Genomic DNA, 18154 nt, shown 5'->3' with positions numbered 1-18154 from the left:
TATCAAAATACAAGATTTGAGCCTCATTGCCTTTAAGTTCAGGGACAAGACAAATAACAATCAGTCACTGTTTTCTCAGGCTGTTAAACGTTTATAACGCTGGTAAACCCACCACAAAGTTTCCAGTTCTGACTATCTGAGAAAAAAAAAACAAGCATTTAATTCAATGATAGAAATACATATTCCTCAAAGTCATGGAGTTGAAAACAGATTGGGGCGTTGTGCAGCTCAACGTGAGGAACGTTTGACTTAATCCACAGTAAAACCCAGCAAACGGTAGAAGTCTCATTCCTGCGTAGCCACTAATTACAGCAGGTGAATGTGGCGGGACAGGCCGTAGGAGGCTTTCAGGTTATTCAGCATTATGCCTCCAACACCTATCAGCCACCAGCGTGTGATGCTCATAATGAAGCACTAGAGGGCGACACAGACTGGCTTACCTGGAGGACGAAATTAAATGTTTCTGTCTCAAAGCATTCATACCTCCACGGTAGCCTGTGTTGGTTCATCGGTTGTTGCTTTGTGCTTAAATAAACACAGATGTTGATTGATTGATTGGCCAAGTGTCAGAGAAACAGAACAGGTTATTATCTATGGAGGCCTGAAGGATATTTTTGGTTTGACTTTAATACATAATAAAGCCAAAGCGTGAAACAAACCTGCTTTATAGTCCTGCTCTGTCCATATAGCCGTATATTTTTCTACTATTTCCCCCCATCGTTTTCCTTTTTTCTCTTTACTTTTCTCCCTTTATGTTGTTGTCTTCTTCTCTTTAAATATATTTTCTTATAAATCCATATGGCAGATTTTTATAACATGGTTACACACATAAATCCAGCTAATATAACTGTCATTTTTATCCGAATAAGTTCATAAACAAATGAAATGACATGAGGCTTAGTCAATATTTATACAACAATAAAATGATGAACAAATTAATAAAGTTGATGGTCTGTGGGACGTTTATTCTAATAGACAATTATTCTCCGTGTTTCATTATAATGCGAACTCTAATTTCTGTATGTATCGACAGTAACCTGCTCTGATTTCTCAAACTCAGGGCAACATGACATCATTCCGGAAAGCGGAGTCCTTCCCTACCATATAAGGAGAGGGAAAGCTCGGAAGATGTACGTCACGACGCAGTAGGCGTGTGTTACGGGAAGTGAACCGACTCTGTAATCTCAGCATAATACGGTCCTGAGAAGTTACCAAGGGCAAATCAATGAAAAGATTACCACGGCAGCAAGACGCTCCCTATTGGATGTTAGAATTAAAATAACAATAATAATAATAATAATAATAATAATAAAAGACCTGAAAACCCAGTATCTAAATCTAAATCCGTTGTCAATACTAAACAGTATTAAGTACAATTTTGAAGGTATAAGCTTATTTTATATGAATGCTTTCATTTTATTTTACTTTATAAGTCCACCTCAGTACATTTGAGAGGGATATATTGCTTTTCACCTCTCTGCATTTGTTTGACAGTTATACTTGCCAGTTATTTTGCAGATTAATATTTTGCATGCAAAATATATAACCATCTTGTACAAAGTAATGCTGTGTTATGCATTAAACTATCCAAATATGAAGTAGTTAGAACTATCTCTACCTCAACTAGCTATATGTTGCTTACACGTTAATGCATCAGTAATTAAATTATATAATCTGATTTATAAAATTACTTAATAAGATTTTGAATGCAGGACTTTTACTTGTATTTTTACAGTGTAGTATGGGTACTTTTACTTAAGAAAATTACCTGCATACATCTTCCACCACATGGCACATTTGACACAAATAAATACCTTCAAAGACACTGTTGGGCTTGTGTTTGACACAAAGTGGCACGAGATCATCAAAATTAGTTGATGCATTGTAATTATATGTATATGTAACTTGTATTATTGGCAGATATCTCCCTGACCTTTGACATATGACATGTGTGGTTCAGAGACTGAGTAGGATGGGGTTAACCAGGGAGTGCACCATTTCTGCACCCACACACAGTCTCTCACACACGCAGTCTCTCACACATGCACACGGTCTCTCACACACATACACGCACCAACACACACACACATACATGCCTTCTCTCTCTCTCTCCCTAGTGCGCAAAGTTTCCTCGAAACAGCTAATTATCAGAGGCTGTGATCGTCACTATTTCCAAAATAAAATTTACATTCATCAGAAGAAACAGTGCATTATCACTTCAGTTACAAACTTTAATAACTGCATGATTTCTGTTGTAACTGCCATGCCGGATCTTATGAAAGGTAATAATGTCAGTTGGTCACATAATCTCACAAAGGGCAGGTTGAGCTGGACAGGTCTGTGTGGTGAATGGCTCCTGTCTGTATTCTGTTGCTAGGGTGAGGTTTTTTTTCACCTAGCACTAAGACATAAACCACACACACACACACACACACACACACACACACACACACACACACACACAGAGCCAGGACCAATTGAGTTATAGTATGACTTGGTGCTTGTGAAGGCTCCAGAAAACCTATTTAAAATGTTCAATATACTCAAGGGTTTTGATGCTCAAGCAGCATCGAACTGTATCAACCCCTATGCTGTGGATGTAATCCGAGCAAAGAGGAGGGATCTAATTTATGGGATCTCACACACCGAGGATCTGCTGGATCATCTCGTCACAGAGGGGGTCATGACAGCAGCGAAGAGGTCCGTCGTTCTGACCATCGGGACTCGGAAAGATCAAAACTCCAGGGTCCTGGACATCCTGGAGGCCAGAGGTGAAAGGGCATGTCGGAAATTCTTCCATCCGTGTCTTATGCTGGCAGAACCTCACCTCTATCAGCAAATCAAGACCTATGTGGGTGGTGTGAATGAACGGATTCAAGACACAAAGAGACAGCTGATTGGGTATTTGCTGGAGAGGGAGCAGGAGGAGATGGAAAAAATTGCAAATAGAAGTGTCACTCAGGAGACTCACACTTTATTTGCAACCAAAGAAACTGAAAAGGAAGACAGAAGCACTGAGCCACAATTAGAATCAGAGGAGCATAAACCAGCACAACGCAAAGCTGATAAGCTGATTCACATGATCGCTACAGATGGGGATGTAGCTCTGCTGGAGGAGCTGTTAGAAAACACTGATATTAACACTGTCGATTCCTCCAGTGAGACACTGTTGCATGTAGCTGCTGAGTACGGTCACCTGTCAATCATTGACCTCTTGATCCGTAAAGGGGCCAGACTGGACCTGCAGGATAATAAGGGCCGCACAGCTCTTCACAGAGCAGCCAGCAGAGGTAACCCTGAGATAGTCAGGGCCCTCATACATGCCGGGGCCCCCATCTACACCCTGGATCAACAAGGCAAAACCGCTGTTCATCTAGCAGCGGAAAATGAGCACCTGAGTTCTGTGAAAGTCCTGGTGAGGGAGGAGGCCAAACAGTCTGTGAGCCACACACAGGACATGTTTCTTCACTCAGCAGCCATGGAAGATAACTGGAGGCTGGCTGAGGCGCTGCTGCAGAGCGGGGCCGTTGTCGATGCCAGAAACAACCACAAAAAAACTGCTCTGTTTTATGCAGTTTCCAGGAACAATGAGAAAACTGTGACTGTCCTACTGAACGCAGGGGCTAACATTGACTGTGATGTTATAAATGAAGCTGTTAAACTCAATGAAGATTCAATTCTCCGTCTGCTGCTCGGTGAGTCTTTTCACCAAAAGACTGTGGCCTTGAACTGCTATTTAACATCCTGCTGTATGACAACGCATTACTTCTTTTCTGAGATGTTAAGTGCACTTAAATGATGCATGAAGCTGCAAACTTATATGTTGTTTAAACCATAGATAATGCTAGAGGAGCTCTGAGTGAGGACGTGCTGGGCTCTGCTCTCCTCTCAGCTGTTCAGCAGAACCATGATGGAGTGGTGACTGTCCTCATAGACAGCGGGGCAGATGTGAACATGTTAGACAAACAGGGCTACACTCCTCTCCTGTTGTCGGCTGAGCTGGGGCACGCCGAAGTCTTCAGGTAACGCAGACTGAATGCTGATGAAACGCATTGCTCACGGCCACAGTGTTCTTTATAGGACCACCAGGGGGCACGAGTGTCCAATGTTATTACATTTTTTTGTTTGATTTCTGCAGACAGCGAGCAACAAACCATGACATGTATAGAACAGAAAATATGAACATATCAAAGCATTCAGCATACACACAGTACAAACATAATGTCACAAATAAGGGGGGGTCTAATAAGCATATCCTTCTTCTTATAGCTTTGTGCATCTTTATATGTGTTCATAATTCACTTTGTCCGAAAGGATTTCGTTGGAGAACTTGCTCAATTGCAAATGTTTACCATATTTACTTTGAGTCTCTTTTCTGATTTTCCAGCTCATTAAGTGTTGGCATATCTTAAATAGTGACCTTGATTTTTTTTCCATTTCAGAGCACTAGTGGCAAAACAGGCCAAACTGGATGCTACTTTATCAGACCTCTCCTCAGCGTTGCACCTGGCTGTCCACAGTGGCAGTGTGCCCATTGTGCAGACATTATTAGAAAAGGGATTAGACCCCAACATTAGTGGATCTAAAGCACAAACCCCTCTACACCTGGCAGCTCAATGCAATTGGCCAGAATTAGTTGATCTGTTGTTAAGAGCTGGAGCGCAGGTAATCATCAAACCAGGTGGTCACTGGTGTCTGTTTTGTTGGTGTTTATGTTTGTGGAGTCTGAGAGTTGTGTGTCAATCTTTCAGGTAAATGCAGGAGCCCAGGATGGGTTGACCCCACTGCATATAGCCAGTCAGAGGGGTCATGCAGACCCAGTCATCCAGCTTCTTAAAGGTGGGGCAGACCCAGACATCAAAGACAAGCTGGGAAGAACAGCCTTGCACTGGGCAGCCTCTTCTCAGGGAGGACGCTGTGTGGTAGACTTGCTTCTGTCAGCCAAAGCCAACCCAAACACCACTGATAATGAGAAAAAAACTGCCCTCCATCTGGCTGCTATGGAGGGGAAAGCAGATGCTGTGACTTCACTGTTGTCCTGCAAGGCAAAGGGAAGGGCTAAAGACATGGATGGCTCCACGCCTCTCCATTACGCAGCAGCTGGTGGGCATGCCAGCGTGGTTTCAGCTCTTCTACAGTCACTCAACAACAAGGGGATAGAGGAGAAAAATGCCTGGAGGAAAACGCCGCTTCATGCTGCAGCTGAGAAGGGCCACGCTAGTGTGACGGTGCAGCTCCTGGAGGCCGGGGCAAAGATCAACAGCACAGATCACAGTAAAGACACTCCTCTGCACTGCGCTGCACGAGGCGGACACCAAGAGGTAGTGAAGAGGCTCGTTCACTGGGGCCAAGGTGTTCACATGGGACAGCAGAGGAAGGTGAATCTGCAGGCTACCAATAGCGTGAGGAAGACTCCGCTGCAGGTGGCAGAGAGTGGAGACACACGGGATCATGAGGTTATTGCAGCTTTACTCATGAGAAAGATGCTTCTTACGAAATAAAGGAGATTATCACATTTTAAACCTTCATATCCTGTGACAGGTGTTGGACTTTTTTAATCAAAATATGAATGCGGGACGTTAGGATAGACTGCAAAAGGTTGGTTTATCTTCTCTGATGAAGCAAATATGTAGTAATGAAACCCCACTTTCCCACATCCAAAGCTGCCAGTGAAGTGTTCTTGAACGCTGAAGCAAATAAAATCCCAGTTGGGAAACAGACCTCCATGAAACGGTTGAATGGAGAAAGAGGAATCGGTGGTTCACTTCTGCCCATACGCATGACCTCTTTCTCTCCCCCTGGCGGAGTACAGAGCATTTAAACCTTATTAAAAAAAAAAAAAAAAATAGAGCAAGCCTCATGTTCTAATCTAGATCTATAATCACACATCCTGTTTTACTGATGGCTTATATGTGTCACTCTACAGTGGCAGTAATTGCACATACCTTATGTTCTCTATCTGTAACTGGCTGGATTGAACTCTATGGGTCTGAGACTAAGACATACTAAGGATAAACAACAGATGTTTCCTACCACAAATACCAGCTTGATTATAAATACCATTAAAAAAGGAGAATGTCATTAAAAGTTTAGCTACTTTTTACTAGACCTGATTTTAGTGTGTTGCAGCCCTGTCAGCACTGCTCACATCCGTTATTATGATGGGAATTTTTTTTAAATCTATATGCACTTCTTCTACTTCTCACCCTCCATCCCCCAACCTACACACACACACACACAGCTTTTCTGTTGTGTGGCTATGATCTGAATCAATACCAGTAATGGATTGATGCAATTTCACTTTAACATGGCCCAGAGTGTAATGATATCATGTAAAACAGAAACAAATACCACACAAATATATAATATGTCATATAATATTTAAATGGAGTGGCATGGAAATGCATTTTTCTCATTTTCTCTTTCTACTGACATTATTTGCTAATTTGTTTAAGTGTTAAAGGATAAAAATGAACAGAATGAATTTACTCAAATGCTTTAAAAGAGGAAATTATTTCAACACTTTATTTAAATAGAGAATAATCATCATTAAAACATTTTTACACATTCAAATGCAAATTTGATTTATCACTTGATTAATCACTTTATACATTGTTTTTAGTGATAAGTAGTAACAGTTAGATAAATAGGATATGATAAGATAAGATAACTTTTACAGTGGAGCAATATTAAACATCCTGACTGGAAAGATCACAAACACGCATGAGACTTACACGGCCCAGGACAGGAGGCGCAGGCTCCTGTCAATCATGGACAATCCACTGCATCCACTGCACAGCGTCATCTCCAGGCAGAGGAGCAGCTTCAGTGACAGGTTGCTGTCACTGTCCTGCCCCACTCACAGACTGAGGACGTCGTTCCTCCCTGACGCCGTGCGGCTGTTTAACTCCACTCAAGGGGGGAAACATTAAACATTAATGTCAACATTCCTCAATGTCCTGAATGGAATCTGTACAACACTCTGTTCAACATGCACCTTAACTTACATTCTGTTTGCACATTTAAACTCTGGACATCTCAGTATCCCATCACCGGTGCAGGTGTGGGACACTCAGTACTGTGAAGGGCCCATCCTACATCCTGGACATCGTAAAACATACAATGCAGCCCGTCCACTACAGTCCCCTACTGCAAATCAGTTTGCTACTCCTTGGCGCCGAGCTATCCCTCAACAAAATCCCAACTGGTTGGTGTCCTGGCTCCACAATGGTGGAAAAAACTCCCTATTGATATCAGGACAGCAAACTAAAAACTCATCTGTTCAGAATGCACCGTGGTACATAAAAAGTACTGATTTCTAATAGTAAAACCTGAAGCATTCAACATATTTGATTTAGCTGATGTGCATGATCAATTGTGATTTTTGAGTTGCATGCTCATGGATACATAGACTTATTGTAAGTCACTTTGGATAAAAGTGTTAGAATGGGGTTAGGCTAATTTTCCATTTTTATTTTCATTTTAAAACTTTTTCATGTTATTTCTACACAGAAAGCAGAAAACCTTCCCACATTCCGTGCTGTTACAGGTAAAGTGCACTATTAAAGACGTTGGGAGTTGTTCTCGCGGTATGTCCCGAGAGCAACGCTGTCATGTGACGCCATCACGTGGCATTGTTTTGCCCGGCCCGCGAGCTTGCAAACAACAAAGTTGAAATGGCAAGAAACGAGGAGAAACAGCAAGGGACGTTGAACAGACTGTGGCTTCAGAAAGAGAGAGAGGGTAAGCAGCGAATAGCATTAAAAACGCTGTAGTTTAATTCCTGTTTGGCCTCTAAAAACTCTCTGCGATACTGCACCGGCAGCTAGCTTGAACCGTTAGCTACATTGATGCTAACTGACGGCTGTTACTTCAACTCCATCTGGTTGACATAATAAAAGAAAAGTTCCTGCCTCATGTTTCCGTAATATCTTCATCACCTACTCTGTAAGAACTACATTTCAAGCTAATCATCCCTTCCTTATAGTGCCAACATTACTTATTCTGCTAACAGCTGTGCTAATGTGATGTTTTCTTTCAACATGTCATTCACAGAGGGACGCCTCAAAGATGTACATGAGCGGAGACCCAAACTGGTAATAAACTGTATACCTTAACACTTCAGCTCAGTTCGTGTTTACTCTTACCAGCATGTTACAGCCAACATTTGTCTTTGCAGTCTACTCTCAATACAGCCTCCTCTGTAAAAAAGTGGATACCGAGCATCAAGAATGAAATAGAATATTATCTGCAGGTGAGTAAATTGTTAGCAATATGTAAAACAGACTATACAGAGATTTGTTTCTCTCTGTTTTTGATAATATCTGCTTCCCCTTTCAGCAATCCCAGCTTTCTCATTACCCAGAGAGGAAGATAGCCGAGTTCCAGCTGCACATTGAGGCTTTAGAAAAGGAGTACAAAAGCTTCATCTCCAAGCTACGAGCTCTTGACCCGTCCTGCAAACATAAGCCATGGACTCCTCGAGCATACTGCAAAAGAAGGGCAGACACACAGGACTCTCCAATCGACGGTCAGTATGTCAAAAGTTCGTGGTCAACATACAGTAAAAGGATGTGTGTCTGTCTGTTTAGATAGATGTAACTATTCTGCTTCGACACTCATTTAAAGAATATTTCTCTAAAATTGTTTTCCATAAAAGCATCCAATTTTACTTTTCTTAAATTTTTTTAAACTTGGATATGCAACAAGTTGTATTTACAATTATTTAGTTTCCGAGAACACATGTAGGCAGTAGATTCCTCTTGTGGATAACTGATGGACAAGGAGAGCCGGATACTGCACTTGGCACCAAATATGTGATTGTTAGACTTGAGAACACTGTTTGGAGTATTTTTATGGTAGTTTCCAGAACTTTCCAGAGCTCTGAATAACCAGGCAGTCAGGCGGCTTCTGTCTACCAGCACATACAGGAACTACCAATGATTTTTTCTACTGATAATACTAATTCCCCTTCTCACCAGGCAGGATTCCTGCTTGAAAGGGGTACAGCAGGAAAATGCTTCATCTCATCTGAACTATGTTTATCTTCAGTCTCACTGACAGCGAAAAACCCTCGGCCCTGTGAGTCACATGACGGTAGCAGTCAGCGGAGTGGAGGTCAGAGTGACTTGGCTTGCAGTCGGACAGGATGTCACAAAACCCCAGAGAGACTGGGACCTCTCAGCCATTCGGAGACCAGGTTTCAAGCCCCCGTCCCCTCCAACCTAATGTCAGAAACCTCAGAGGCAGTCTGTGCCGACCAGGACCAGCCCCTCTCCTTCGACCATACAAGACTGGCAGTGGCCTCTGCTGCATTCAGAGGACCTTCAGGTCAGCGAGGCTCCTCTCAGACACAGAGTCTAGCCAGGGTGCTGCAGTCTGGCCTGCCCAACCTTGTTAACGCTTCATTCAGACAAACATGTTCAACCCACAGTGGAGTCACAGAGAGTGATGATGGGACAACGATGGGTTCTATACTTGGACAGAAAAGTGCCGTCCAAGACCGCAAGTCAGACTGTGAAGCAGCGGAGAGGACACCTGGGAAATCATCCAGCACTGGGACGACAGGGGAGAGGACGGGTCATGTCCTGGGATTAGACTGTTACTCTTCCTCTGACGAAGAGTGCGGCACGTGATGCTTAATTTTCCACATCTTTCTACAAATAGAGTAATTAAAGTTTCATGGAACCTCTTGTTGCTCCGTGGTCATTCAAAGGCATCATAATTGGTCATACGGATGAAATTAATGTTGTGATAGTCTTTGTAGCATTTTTGAGAGTCACATACAAAATTTGACTTTTTCGATGTCGTGACAGATTCCATTAAAACGTAACTTACTCTGTATAGGCATGAGGACGGTGAATCACGGTATGAAAATGTTTCAGAAAAACGCTGAATTTTGATAGTGAATTAAAGCCCCGCTCCTGCGTAAGGGAAAACGTTTATATGCACGAAAGACGTGAGTAATGTCGTTCATCACAGGTTCAGAAATTCATTGTAATTTTCAAGCACTACTCCATTTGTGTAATCAGTCATCATGACCACAACCTCCTCCATTGTGCAACAGAACGAAGGGAGACTGTGTGACAGTATTTGAGAGAGAAACTTGCTGATTCAGTGATTCATTCTCATCTCCTTGTCTGGTTGTATTAACTGGAGCAGCAACGCTGAACACGACCTGGTTAGACCCCAAAACCGTACCCTCCCACCTAACCCATTCTTTGCTGCCGCTGCTCTCGCTGCATGGACCGCTTTCAGCATGACACTTCTGGGAAACAGACTCGTCGTCTTGTAGAGTGCAAACACCTTTTGCAGTTTATGGTTAAGCTTGACGTAATTACCCTTTTAGTGAGAGCTGTGAATGCACACTGCAAGGTGGGTTTCCCTTTGTCTCTGCAGGGGCCTGGAGAAATGAAACCTTTGTAGCAGTGGACGGAGCTGGGGCTTTTGGGAGCTTCTTTTGCGGCCATCAGAGTGCACGCAGAAAAAGAAATTTGACGTTTACACATACAAGGCTGGCGTAGCTTCTCAAAGAAGTTGGTTGCTTAAGTTTTAGTGTGTGAGACAGCACTGATGCCACCCTCCTCCACTGCAAGTCTGGTTATGAAGTCCCATCTATGAGGTTGGAAAGATGCCTTTTATCAAAAACCACCAAACCCACTCAGCAGTATCACATCATCTTTGTAGAGGTATTTCCTTTATTAAACAACCGATAAGAACCGATTCTATGGAAACTGCTGCTACCACAACGAAGGGGCAGCAGAGTTGCTCTGCATCCTGGGAAATAGACCCAAAACTGTCAGAAAGACCACAGTGGCATTAACCCTACACCCTGCGAGTCAGGAGGGAAGCGGTGTGTGTGTTCAGCTTTCCTGTAAGCTCATCTCTGAGGTATTGGTTGGGGTTAATTGTCACCTCTGTGAAGATGTGTCTCGCTACCAGCTTTTTTCACAAGCAGCCAACAGGAAAAAGAGACATACGTTCTTTTCATGTGGCAGCAGCAACTTCCCACCAAAATACTCCTAAGTGCTACTGAAACCGCTGTATCACTGTTTACCAACAGTCTGCCTCGTATGCACTGATAAGTGTAATACATTTTAATAATAAAGCATTTTGAACTGTTGAGTACTGATGAGAAATACTCAGATTCAGAACATGGCTCAGATTTGATGGAGCGCAGTGACGCTCCTGAAAAAGATGAAGAATCCCCAGCAGTGCAGAACAAAGGCTGCTACCTGGGCCACAAGAAAAGTTAGATTTCACATTAAACGCTGGGCAGGTGACTGCGAGTTGTTGCTCAATCTTTCCTTTCGTGGAATATGTGAAAAGGTCTCTTCTGATGATGACATGAAAGTGGTTAGTGAGGTGGGGGTCAGCTGAAACCTCTAGCTTCCTTTCCCTCGAGCCTCATGCATGCACAGAGCAGTGAAATGAACTGGTATGCTAAAAAAGAAGAAAAAAAAAAGACAAGATGATGAAGATTAACAAAGTTCTGTAGTTAGAAGTTAACATGCAACAAGTATTTAGAAATCCTCTGCAGACCATGAGGGAGGGAGGGAAGACTTGATAGCTTCTTGGCTTGTGTGAGTTTAAGTAACGTGCACTTGTCTTCGGTCCATGGTACGTGTGGGAGGGCTTTGTGGGTGGTGAATGTCTTGACAGCTGAAGCTTGGTTTTTTTAAGTCAGAGGTGCTCAGACACAAGTACACACCTCCTTTGTGCAGAGGCAACAGATGCACACACACTTTGTCTCACAGCAGGACCTGCACCATGAGCTGTGACCAGAGCTACCCGTTCCCACAGGTGTTCCTCGTGGACGAAGGTGGGGGTCCGCAGCACCCTACGCAGCCACCGTGTCTTGTACCCTGCTGGTCCTTCCCCCCTGCCCAGGAGAGGGCGAGGAGCCGTGGGAAGAGCCAGAGCTCCATGGGAGTCAGGCCCGGTGTTGCCCTGGTCGTGCTGATGCTGTTCCTGCTGGTGTTTGCGGCCCTGGGCTTTGAAGCCTACCAGATTCACAACATGCAGAAAGAGCTGAGAGAGCTGAGAGAGGTAAGGATGTGTGATGGATATGGAGGAGAGTAGTTTGAAACTTACTGAGCTTTTACTGAATTAATAAGCTAATGATGACTGCAGGAGTGTGTGAGAATAAAACAGGTTAGGGGTTGAAAATAGCAGAAATGTGACAGCAGTGTTCAGAAAATTAGTAGCAGGTGAAGAGTAGTGAATGATGAGTCTTTGTTGCCAAGAAATAATGATACTTATAATGACAATAGTATGCCTTTGTGTGGAATATTCCTGCTTGTAGGCTCCACTTTTAATGGGGGCAAAGCTGCAAATAAAAAAAAAAGGTGTGACTTCTTGCACCTTTGCTGGGGGTGATGGAGAGGTGTGAGGTGGGAGAGTGGAAAACCAGGCTGGAAAGTTAACAGCACTGCACAATTTAATAATTACTTTGCTATGATGTGAAAAGTTCCTCTACTTCAGCTCAGCTCTGACATTTAAACATATAAACCAAGGACTTAATCATGCGGCCATCAGCCCAATAAGACCGGATATCCTCCCTGTGACTTGTGCTCTGAGAGGCTCCTCAGAGGCACAGAGGCTCAGACATCTGTGTGATGTGGTATTGAGATTCCTCTTTCTCTTTTGTCTCACTGTAGGTGAAACCTGTGACTGAGTTTAATGCGGCTCAGAAGCAAATTGGTGAGTGTAAACACGTCTTACGACACGTGAACTGTTTCCAACTGAAAAAAAAAAAAAAAAAGCTTGCAGTTAAGGTGACGTGACTAATCTGATGGTTTTTCAGGCCCGTACGAACCTGAGCCGAGCGAAGAGGACCAAAACGACAGACCTGCAGCACATGTGATGGGTACATACGATGAAAATGTAACCTGTGCTATGTGAGTCCCTATTCCACATAAGTCTGAAAGAAGTGACAGGATTCCTCTTCTCTTGCAGGGCGCATTGAAAAAGAAAACTTCTCAGAGATTCTGCGATGGGAGCCGCAGGCGGGTCGGGCGTTCACATCTGGAGGAGTGGCGTACCGGTTTGAAGACGGCGCTCTGCAAGTCAACCACACCGGACTCTACCACATTTACTCACGAGTGGAGCTGACCTTTAAGGACTGCAGCCCTTCATCCTCGTTTGTCCACACGGTGTTCGTGAAGAGAGCGGGACGTGTTCCACCTTTGAACCTGATGGAGGCCCACAGAGCGGGTTTCTGCCTCGAGCAGCTGAGACGCCCCTGGACCACAGAGAGCTACCTCGGCTCCGCCCTGCAGCTGCAGCAGAACGACAGGGTTTTCGTCAGCGTGTCGCACCCCAGATTTCTTAGTCATGCACATTATGCCAACTTCTTTGGTCTCTACAAGATCTGAAGAGCTCCAAGTGATCAGAGCTCCTTTGTGTATATTAATTTTACTGCAATGAAAGAATGTAAACTGCTCAGAATATCTGACTTTACTCATGCTGAAGGTGATGATGATAACTGCACTGAGAAGTGTGATATGAAACGCTCTGTAATGTTAAAACCCAGAAAAAATATTACACATTTTCTTTATTGCCAGATTTAAAATTGGTGGTGAAATGAATTGAAGCAATAAACAAATAGCGTGCCTTTTCTAAAAGTTGAGAGAATCAGTTAACACTAATGCACTGATATTGTTGTAGCATCTTTAAAATATTTATTCTGGTGTGGATCTGACACCTTTGATGTCTAAATGTGTGCTTATTAAAGTGAAAAAAAGTGTTACATGATGGTTGTTTTGAGATAAATAAAGACATTTAAGTTGATTTTCATTTGCTTGAAGGGGGAAATGTTTTTGTAAATGTGATCCGAAAGTGCAGGAGCAGCCTGTCATGTAATAAACACCCACCTGACCACTGGAAAGTATTTAGATAAAGACACCGACTCAAATGTGGTTTTGCTCCTGATAATGACTTGACTCTCATATATTCCACTGAGGCACCGCAGATGTGTAAAACAGAGGCAGGTCTGTGTTTTGGAAGATGCAGTTAAACCCTTCAAAGTAGCTAAAATGAGGGGAAAGACTTTTCTCTTTCATTGAAAGCTTAGAATTCAGCTTGCAGACCACAATGAAGCGCAGTTGCATTTTTGCTGTGCTTTCTTTTTTTTTTTTGCAGTTTAACACCCTCATTGCGCTTCTTCTTCAGTTCACCACAAACATTCGTGTTAGCTAACTGCGAGAAGATCTGCAGGCTGGGCACAGCTGAGGGGACCAAACGGGCAGGTTTGACGTGTGCTTCCTTCCTGTATGAAAATCAGGAGGGTCTTACTTGTGTGCTGGTCGATTTTTCGTCAAAGAGCTTGTGCTTCCTTTTATTCATGTGATCAACTCTGAATTTATGTTCATTCGCGCCTCAAGACCCTGCTGTGCCTCACAGTGTGAGCTTAATGATCCCTTAAACCCTAAAAGAAGTGTATGTGTTTCAGATTTTGTAAGTCAGTGCAACAGGTTGATTCTTGGGGCATATTGTGTAGAAAGGAGTTTGTGAATCATCTCCATTCTGTTACCGGGCAACAGTGGACCGTCGATGTAAAACACTTCATAACAAAAGGGCAACACTTCACAAAACAAGACAAATTTCATGCGTTATCTAGACACCCTGTGTGGAGCAGAACCTCAGATTTGAGGGGGCTGAGCCTTCGCTTTATTAATCAGTCTGCAATCAACATCTTGTGGTTGCATCTCATTTAAATAATCACGTTTTACTCATCACAATACTGGTGGTTCAAAGTGGCAAACAGCCCAAAATCTCTCTTTCTGACTAGAAACGGCACTCCGTCTGTTTCTGTGGCCCCGGCTGAGCTTGTTGGAATCAGACGACGCTGCATAATCCTCTAATATGGATCAATCCGGATCCATATTTGCATCAAATTACACACAAAGGCAGTGGTGGTCGTTTTTGAAGAGTGTCTAAATGTGAATGTAAGGGCTTTTGGACCAGGATGAACAGGGCAGATTTGGTTATTGGCCGTTTCAGTTTATCATTTTGCTCTTACTTCTTTTTTTCTTTCCGTCCCTCCACCTTTAAATGACAATATGTTTGCATTTGAAAGCCACAAATTGCCAAAACTGTCTCATGGCAAACTGTTTACTGCTGAGTTTTTTTTCCCTCACAACGAGATAAAGTCATAGGTTTGAGGGTTTTGAGACCATCAACTGCAAGATAAAATCAAAGCAACCAGCATCTGAGCATGAAATATTAAAGGCTGCTCACCTCTGCCAGAGCATAGTAAACAAATAAAATGTCAAAAAGGCTCCAGTTACACTATGGTAGTGGCAAAAGTATGTGGACACCCCCGTCTAGATACTTCTGTGTACTCTTGGGCTGTTTTTTGTTCTGGGTTAGCTTCTTAGTTTCGGTTAAAGCCCGTTCAAATCTGAAGTATTTCTCTACCCTATTTAAATATAAAGTGAAAATGTGTAAGTTTAACACTCAAAAAGCCGTTTATTCTGCTCCTCCAGGACTGCGTGGGCATAGTTTCATCAGATTTGAGTGACGGTGACCAAACGTGCCATCAACTGTCATCGGATTCTGATTCACAAGTCGCTCAGATTCAGATTTGTAGAGCAGAGTACGTGGCATCACCTTTTAGCAACTGAGCTACAACCCACCGGAAACCAGTGAGAAGAGAAAAAGCTGAAATACTGAAATCTCTGATAGGAAGCCACATGCATCTAACCTCATCAGAAAATAGTGTGTTCATGCTGGATCCTGATGGAGTTTTCAGGGTCTTTAAACCGTCATATTTTAGACGATCGCTTCCAAATCTGTGGCAGCAGTTTGTGGAAAGTCATCAGTGCCACTGTGCATGAAGTGGAGTCCATCCAGAATATCTGTTTCCAAGTTCAAACATTCTTCAGATCCCTGCAGCCAGACTCTGACATCTGGTGAAAGGACTGAAACCAGGAGGCAGGAGGCTGTTCCAGCAGCAGATCAGTGGACATGGTCTTAAAATCAGCTGTTTGACGGTCACATGTGGTGTAATGCACTAATGTGTGATGGAGACCCCCAGTATGACAAGCTGCAGATGATCCACCAGTGTGACAAGGAAGAGCTAAGGAGGCTGAGAGGACACTGAGACGAACTGCTGAGTACCGTTTTCACCTTGTCTTTGGCGCCATCTGTCCAATATTTAATGAACTGCATTCAATAGGGCCGCGAGGCGACTGCAGCAGGATATAAACGAAGACGAGAAGAAGAAAAAGGTTCATCTGACAGACCAGTTAACCCTGAGTACTGATGTTCTGCCATAACTTCCAGTGAGAGCTTCCAGTTTCGTTTACAGCTGCTGCTCAGAGGTGTCTTTGTCTCTTTCTGTCCTTTCAACTGTCCGTCTCCTTTAACCATTTTACAGGATGCTCTTCTCCATGAATAAAACATCATTATTTTCTGCAAACCCTTCATACAAAATAGTGTCTGTTAGTAAAGAGGAGCATCAACAACCTAAAAGCATGAAGAAATATAGAGCAGTCGTCTCATAAAAAAAAAGTTTTTCAGTGCTTTTAAATTGAATAAAAGAAATAGTAAACTGTGTCTTTCAGATAAAAAAGAGAAAGCGACAGAAATTATGGGACAGTCTTACCATTTTAACCTTTGGACCCTCTGATGCTCAAATCCACAATGTCACATTTGTTTGTATGAACTCTGATGCTAAAATGGACACACTTTGGATTTAACTAAATTGTCCTGATGAACGTTCAGACATTCATTCATTCATTCATTCATTCATTCATGTTCTGATCATTTTTTTTAAAGGGCGATAATTAACCTCTATTGTCAGCACTCTCAGCTACATGTCATTTATTTTATGCTAAAGTCTCATGAGTGTACTTTACTGCTCCAAATAGAAGCACACATGCTGCAGAATAACTTAGAAATCAGTCCTTCATTGGTCGAGGTGTATAGGAAAAGACAGAGTGATGTAACGTCAACCTGAGGTGGTCAAACTGTGCTGGAAACTACTTGAGGTCACTTGCCAACAAAGCCCAAAACCTTCTGTAACCATATGTTAAAAATATCTGTTTATTTAACAAATAAAATACCGGTATAAAATTATCAATACTCAGTATTTCAATTTGTTTTGAATTAGAAACTATTCATGCATTTTGTACCAATTCAAACTTTCCTTGTGCGTTTTATCTTTACGCCACCAGAGGGCGCCAAAGCATCATCTATGCTAATTACACCACTCGCGCCTGGCCTGGACAAATCTCAGACACCTGCCCCTGAGCACGTGTTGCGGTGTTTTCCTTTTTTTTTTTTTTTTTTTTTTTTTTCTCGCTTGTTGCTGTTAAGCTACGGGACGTCAGCGTGTCCAAAGTTACAGTGATGTAAACCGTGTTTCATCAGGTGCTGTGCAGCCCACATGTCCACAGTCCGCCATCATGCACCATTAGACTATATGTGTGCATTTAGAAGATTAAAAAGCATATGTCAGTTGATGTCTTCACATGCTTAACACGTGCAGTTTGACACTTACAAACAGAGGATTAACCTCCAATTAATGACACAAATAATCATTTTGTGCTTTGCTCTCCAGTTTTTCAGATAATTGCTTAACAGTTTTTGCCTCTTTTATGTGGAAGGAACAAACATGCGTGGTGTTACTTTGATTGGCTGGTTTCTGCCTGATCAAATCTTTCATCATCTCACTTGATATGAACAAGGAAGCTCATATCGAAACCACATCATGAAAAAGGACAGATGCATTTTTAATGGTGAGCAGATATCGGCGCTGCCAACACCGCCTTGAATGTAGACATGAGTGAGATAAACGTCTGATTGTTTTATGAGCTTCCTTCATCTTTGGGAGACACCGGCCAGATAATATATTCAAGGATTTCTTTATTTGTCATTCTATGATTTACCGTTTATTGTCCCTTTTTCAGAACCACCGAGTGTCTTGCATTTCTTGACCCTGCCAATATAATTATCATCACATTCTGAATCATCATTGTCAAAGATGTTGATTAGTGTCAGTCCACAAACAACCTCACAGGTGAACTTCAGCAGCAGTAGACTGGTTCCTCACAGCTGCCCTGATGAATTGTGGGATGCACTCTGTGCTGATTCCCGCTCCTCAGAGGTGTTTGGGCCGTGTTTGTGCAGGTTAATTGCGCGTGGATCT

The 18154-nt window shown here is 42.8% G+C and overlaps 3 protein-coding genes across 5 annotated transcripts; all 3 read left to right on the top strand.

Moving 5' to 3' along the window:
* Nucleotides 1-2530: 2530 nt before the first annotated feature.
* caiap (CARD- and ANK-containing Inflammasome Adaptor Protein) lies at nt 2531-5501 on the top strand. Its single transcript, XM_076727165.1, has 4 exons — nt 2531-3695; nt 3839-4022; nt 4443-4665; nt 4752-5501. The coding sequence occupies exons 1-4, from the start codon at nt 2531-2533 to the stop codon at nt 5499-5501; spliced, it is 2322 nt and encodes a 773-aa protein (XP_076583280.1).
* A 2103-nt stretch (nt 5502-7604) lies between these two features.
* LOC143314975 (uncharacterized) lies at nt 7605-9691 on the top strand. 3 transcript variants are annotated; one of them, XM_076722359.1, is made up of 5 exons: nt 7605-7743; nt 8056-8096; nt 8180-8254; nt 8341-8530; nt 9064-9691. In XM_076722359.1, the coding sequence occupies exons 1-5, from the start codon at nt 7677-7679 to the stop codon at nt 9633-9635; spliced, it is 945 nt and encodes a 314-aa protein (XP_076578474.1). In that variant the 5' UTR covers nt 7605-7676; the 3' UTR covers nt 9636-9691. The 3 variants fall into 3 exon arrangements, with proteins under 3 accessions (XP_076578474.1, XP_076578466.1, XP_076578485.1); XM_076722351.1 differs by having other exon boundaries at nt 7611-7743; nt 9052-9691; XM_076722370.1 differs by having other exon boundaries at nt 7621-7743; nt 8982-9691.
* A 105-nt stretch (nt 9692-9796) lies between these two features.
* faslg (Fas ligand (TNF superfamily, member 6)) lies at nt 9797-13711 on the top strand. The gene is made up of 4 exons (XM_076722383.1): nt 9797-12048; nt 12660-12702; nt 12806-12868; nt 12958-13711. Exons 1-4 carry the CDS (start codon nt 11770-11772, stop codon nt 13374-13376), a joined length of 804 nt encoding a protein of 267 aa, XP_076578498.1. The 5' UTR covers nt 9797-11769; the 3' UTR covers nt 13377-13711.
* The last annotated feature ends 4443 nt before the right edge of the window (nt 13712-18154 follow it).

The sequence above is a fragment of the Chaetodon auriga genome, chromosome 3 (genome assembly GCF_051107435.1).
Source record: "Chaetodon auriga isolate fChaAug3 chromosome 3, fChaAug3.hap1, whole genome shotgun sequence".
NCBI lineage: Eukaryota > Metazoa > Chordata > Actinopteri > Chaetodontiformes > Chaetodontidae > Chaetodon > Chaetodon auriga.
Note: the sequence above shows the minus strand (reverse complement) of the source record. Positions and strands in the feature narration are given on the sequence as shown.

What these genes read in the sequence shown, in the direction of transcription:
- LOC143314975 (XM_076722351.1), top strand. Translation starts at nt 7,677, where the DNA reads ATGGCAAGAAACGAGGAGAAACAGCAAGGGACGTTGAACAGACTGTGG. An exon ending in GCTTCAGAAAGAGAGAGAGG is followed by an intron (nt 7,744 to 8,055) that starts GTAAGCAGCGAA and finishes TGTCATTCACAG; the next exon opens with AGGGACGCCTCAAAGATGTA. An exon ending in AAATAGAATATTATCTGCAG is followed by an intron (nt 8,255 to 8,340) that starts GTGAGTAAATTG and finishes TTCCCCTTTCAG; the next exon opens with CAATCCCAGCTTTCTCATTA.
- faslg (XM_076722383.1), top strand. Translation starts at nt 11,770, where the DNA reads ATGAGCTGTGACCAGAGCTACCCGTTCCCACAGGTGTTCCTCGTGGAC. An exon ending in TGCGGCTCAGAAGCAAATTG is followed by an intron (nt 12,703 to 12,805) that starts GTGAGTGTAAAC and finishes ATGGTTTTTCAG; the next exon opens with GCCCGTACGAACCTGAGCCG. An exon ending in ACCTGCAGCACATGTGATGG is followed by an intron (nt 12,869 to 12,957) that starts GTACATACGATG and finishes CTTCTCTTGCAG; the next exon opens with GGCGCATTGAAAAAGAAAAC.
- caiap (XM_076727165.1), top strand. Translation starts at nt 2,531, where the DNA reads ATGTTCAATATACTCAAGGGTTTTGATGCTCAAGCAGCATCGAACTGT. An exon ending in GGGCACGCCGAAGTCTTCAG is followed by an intron (nt 4,023 to 4,442) that starts GTAACGCAGACT and finishes TTTCCATTTCAG; the next exon opens with AGCACTAGTGGCAAAACAGG. An exon ending in TGTTAAGAGCTGGAGCGCAG is followed by an intron (nt 4,666 to 4,751) that starts GTAATCATCAAA and finishes TCAATCTTTCAG; the next exon opens with GTAAATGCAGGAGCCCAGGA.